General features: G+C 42.2%; 1 protein-coding gene across 1 annotated transcript; it reads right to left on the bottom strand.

The window, feature by feature from the left end:
* Positions 1–3312: 3312 nt before the first annotated feature.
* LOC138904254 (uncharacterized) lies at positions 3313–4116 on the bottom strand. Its single transcript, XM_070192760.1, has one exon. The coding sequence runs from the start codon at positions 4114–4116 to the stop codon at positions 3313–3315; it is 804 nt and encodes a 267-aa protein (XP_070048861.1).
* Between the last annotated feature and the right edge of the window lie 220 nt (positions 4117–4336).

Genomic DNA, 4336 nt, shown 5'->3' with positions numbered 1-4336 from the left:
GGAAATAACCAGGGCCAACACTTAAGAGATGGTGCCCCAGGACAAAGTTGATGATGAGGCAGCTCAGGATTGCCTGAAGGCCATTGTCAAATATGTGAGGTGGCGGTCCTGAAGGGAGGCTCTAGAGGAAGTTCATACCCGGAGGTTCGATTTATCGGCCGAGATTGAAAATGTTAAGAGGCTCGAGGCTGAGGCCAAGAAGTTAGCGTACCACGAGGATGAGGAAGATTTCGAGTGTTCGGGCGGAACCGAGGACGGGGAAGCCCTTGATGGCCCCGGTGACGAGGCGGGCTCCAGCGAAGATCAGGCTTCTTAGGTGCCTTGTAGATGTTTCTTTACTTTTGTACTTTTGTATTTTGTTGAGGCCGTTTGGCCTTTGTAAAGATTTATGTATATTGTTACACCCCATGTTTTTGTACGTGGAAGTACGCCATAAGTAAATTGATATAAGCTCGGAAATGAGATGTTACATTCCGCATTTTCGTACGTTAAAGTTTCGTCGTAAGCTAATCGACGTAAGTTCGGGAATGAGATTATTTTGAGATTATAAGCATTATGCTATTTCAAACAAGTGATGAGTGAATTCGTGAAGGTGAGAGGGTAAGCAAATTTAAAAAAATAAATTTTGTCGAAGTTTGACATTTTGGGATAAAATACGGCCCGAGTTAAAATACCCGGCATTTACGGACTAGTGCCATACAGGGTACCACATAACCATAATAGTAAGGTGTACAAAGTGTATTAAAAGTTAGTAGTAATTTGAGTAATTTGAGATAATTCCTAATTAGGTGGATAATTGGGTAATTAATAAATTTTAGTGGGAGATTAATTAAAAACAAACTTTGGATAAGGTTGAAGCCCCTAACGTGGAAGCCAATAAGAGCTAAAAGAATGGCTCTTGAATTAAGAAGAAACATGGCACATTTGGAAGACTAAGGGGGCTAAGTCATCAAAATTAGTGGGGCCTACCAACTAACATTTTTGAAGAATTCATTTTAAGGTGCTAAGCTTCATTTTTGGATGCTAAAGCTTACGGATGAGACTCCAAGAATTCAACCAAAATAATTCCTTATCATCTTAGCAACGTGGGTTGCTTCAATATTTCCTTCAAAACGTGAGATTTCAAGGCTCTTCAGGAATTCAAAGTATGATATTCCATAGTGTCTTCAACACTTCAAAAACCTGAGATTTCAGAGCACCTTAATTAACGTGAGAGTTTGCAATATTAAGGGAATATGGTGTAATCTTTCTCAAGAGAATCGACTCCGGTATGTTAAGGCTATCCCTTCTTTTGGCATGGTCCAAATGAAACGAGCAAAATACACAACTTCCATAAATGACTCTATTCATACAAATACTAGGGGTGTCTATATTCTTGATTTACCATGTGAATTATTATTATATCTTCTGTTCATGGGTCTCAGAAAAATACGTATTTGATAAAGTTTATCCGACAAGCATATTATTTTTATGACATTCCGAGAAATTTTATTAACGTATTTCTTATGCATTTCATGGATTTATACATATACATTGACCCATGACCAGATGGCGTTATATACGCGTATATTATATGTATATGGGATATGAAAAAAAGTTACAGCATTATATACGCACCACCACCTGATCAGCTGGTATTACGTTAATGATTTGCCCACAGTGGCCGAGATGATACGATGGGATGCCCTCAGAGGCTTGATAATGTTATGAACGCATATTCCTATGCATGGTATGACATTTATACGCATATGCATGTCATTATAAATATGAGATGATTCACAGAGTTATTCAGACATACATGTCGAGTCTTTTACTCTATGTTTCTCTCATGTCTATTGTTTAATGATTTTTATTCCTTACATACTCGGTACATTATTTGTACTGACGTCCTTTTTGCATGGGGACGCTGCGTTTCATGCCCGCAGGTCTCGATAGACAGGTCGAGATCCTCCAAGTAGGCGATCAACTCAGCGGAAGATGTTGGTGCACTCCATTTGCTTCGAAGTTGCTTGTTTGGTTAGTATGATTTAGATGTGTATTGTTTTGTATGGCGGGGCTCTGTCCCGACCTTTATGATAATTATGTATTCTTAGAGGCTTGTAGACAGATGTCATGTACGTAAAAGATTGTATGGCCTTGCCGGCCTATGTTCAGTGTACATGTGGTTATTTTGGTCTTAAAGGCCCATATGTCTTATGTATAAGTTGGTATTACATGTTGTATTCTACCTATCTCACGGCAGCCTCTCTGACTCAGTTATCTATGATAGTATGATACGAAAAGATACGTTATATTTGTACACGATTGAGTAAGGTACCGGGTGCCCATCGCGTCCCATCAATTTGGGTCGTGACATATATATACAATGCGTGCTTTTAGGCCTAATAGTTGCATCATTCCTTGACCGTTACCTGCAAGCGTTAGTCCAATTGGTAACATATTTAAAGAAAAGTAATGAATGGGGTCGTACCTTAGAAGTAGTATCGTTTTTAGTGGGTTATGTTCCAGTTGTTCAGTAGCCGCTCACTGTTCATCGTTTCAACTTTGTATGATCCTTTGCCGGTGATCTTGATAATTCGATATGGACCTTCCTAATTCGGTCCCAGCTTCTCTTCATTCGTGTTTTGGGTGCTCAGTGTCACCTTTCTTAACACCAAGTCCCCAACATTGAAGTGTCGAAGGTTGGCTCTCCGATTGTAATATATTTTGATATGTTGCTCTTGGGAGGCCAACCGGACGAGGGCGGACTCGCACCTTTCGTCTACCAGTTCCAAGTTCGTACTCATGGCCTCGTCGTTTGACTCTTCGGTTGCATATCGGAACCTGAGACTTGGTTCTCCTATTTCGACCGGTATTAGAGCTTCGGTACAAGACCAACAAGAATGAGGTGGCCTCGGTACTGGATTTTGAGGTCATACGATATGCCCATAGGACTTCGGGCAAGATTTCCTTCCATTTCCCTTTGGCGTCGGTCAACCTCTTTTTGAGGTTTTAGAGTATGGTTTTGTTTGTGGACTCTGCTTGCCCGTTTCCACTAGGGTGATAGGGCGTCGACAGGATCCTTTTGATCTTATGGTCCTCGAAAACCTTGCTCACTTTGCTGTCGATGAACTACTTCTCATTGTCGCATATGATCTCGGCCGGCATTCCGAATCGGCATATTATGTGGTCCCATACGAAATCAATAACTTCTTTCTCCCTAACTTTCTCAATTGCCTGGGCTTCCACCCACTTAGAAAAATAATCAGTCATAAGTAAGATAAAATGAGCCTTACCAGGCGTCCAGGGCAGGGGACCAACGGTGTCCATTTCTCATTTCATGAACGGCCAAGGTGACAAGACCGAATGCAGCAGTTCCTCGGGCTGATGGATCATCAGATCATACCTCTGACATTCATCACATTTTTGCATGAAATCCTTTGCGTCCTTTTCCATATCGATCCAGCAGTAGCCAACTCTGATTATCTTTCGAACCAACGACTCGATGCCCGAATGATTCCCACAGGTGCCCTCGTGGACTTCCCTCAAAACATACTCGGTGTCTTCCGGTCCTAGATATATGGCGAGTAGGACATAAAATGTTCTTCTAAATAGGATACCGTTTTCGAATAAGATGAACCGGGTCGCCTTCGTACACAGAGCTATCGATTCTTTAGGATCCGAGGGAAGTTTTCTGGTCTTCAGGTAATCTATGTATTTGTTTCTCCACTCCCAGGTTAAGCTTGTCAAATTTATTTCATCATGGCCTTCCTCCACTACCGATTTCATGAGTTGTACGGCTATTCCCGAGTTGAATTCATCATCGTCGACCGACGATCCCAAGTTAGCAAGAGCATCGACCTCGCTATTTTGATCATAAGGTACATGTTGTAAAGTCCATTCCATGAACCGATGTAACGTCACCTGTAGCTTATCCAGGTATCTTCGCATTCGTTCCTCTTTGACTTCAAACATTCCATTGACTTGGTTCATCACAAGGAAGCAATCGCATTTAGCTTCGATCACCTCGGTCCCCAGGCTTTTAGCCAGTTCAAGACCTGCAATCATGGCCTCATACTCGGCCTCGTTGTTAGTCAATTTTACAGTTCTAATAGATTGCCTAACTATATAACCCATCGATGGCTTCAACACGATGCCAAGCACGGACCCCTTTGCGTTCGAGGCACCGTCCATAAAGAGGGTCCAAATTCTGGAAGAGGTCCCCGAGTTCAACAACAACTCTTTCTCGGCCTCAGGAATTAGGGCCGGCGTGAAGTCGGCCACGAAGTCCGCCAAAATTTGAGATTTGATGGCGGTTCGAGGTCGATATTCGATCTCGTACCTGCTGATCTCCACG

Source organism: Nicotiana tomentosiformis, chromosome 2, assembly GCF_000390325.3.
Source record: "Nicotiana tomentosiformis chromosome 2, ASM39032v3, whole genome shotgun sequence".
NCBI classification, from domain to species: domain Eukaryota; kingdom Viridiplantae; phylum Streptophyta; class Magnoliopsida; order Solanales; family Solanaceae; genus Nicotiana; species Nicotiana tomentosiformis.
Note: the sequence above shows the minus strand (reverse complement) of the source record. Positions and strands in the feature narration are given on the sequence as shown.

What these genes read in the sequence shown, in the direction of transcription:
- LOC138904254 (XM_070192760.1), bottom strand. Translation starts at nt 4,116, where the DNA reads ATGGGTTATATAGTTAGGCAATCTATTAGAACTGTAAAATTGACTAAC.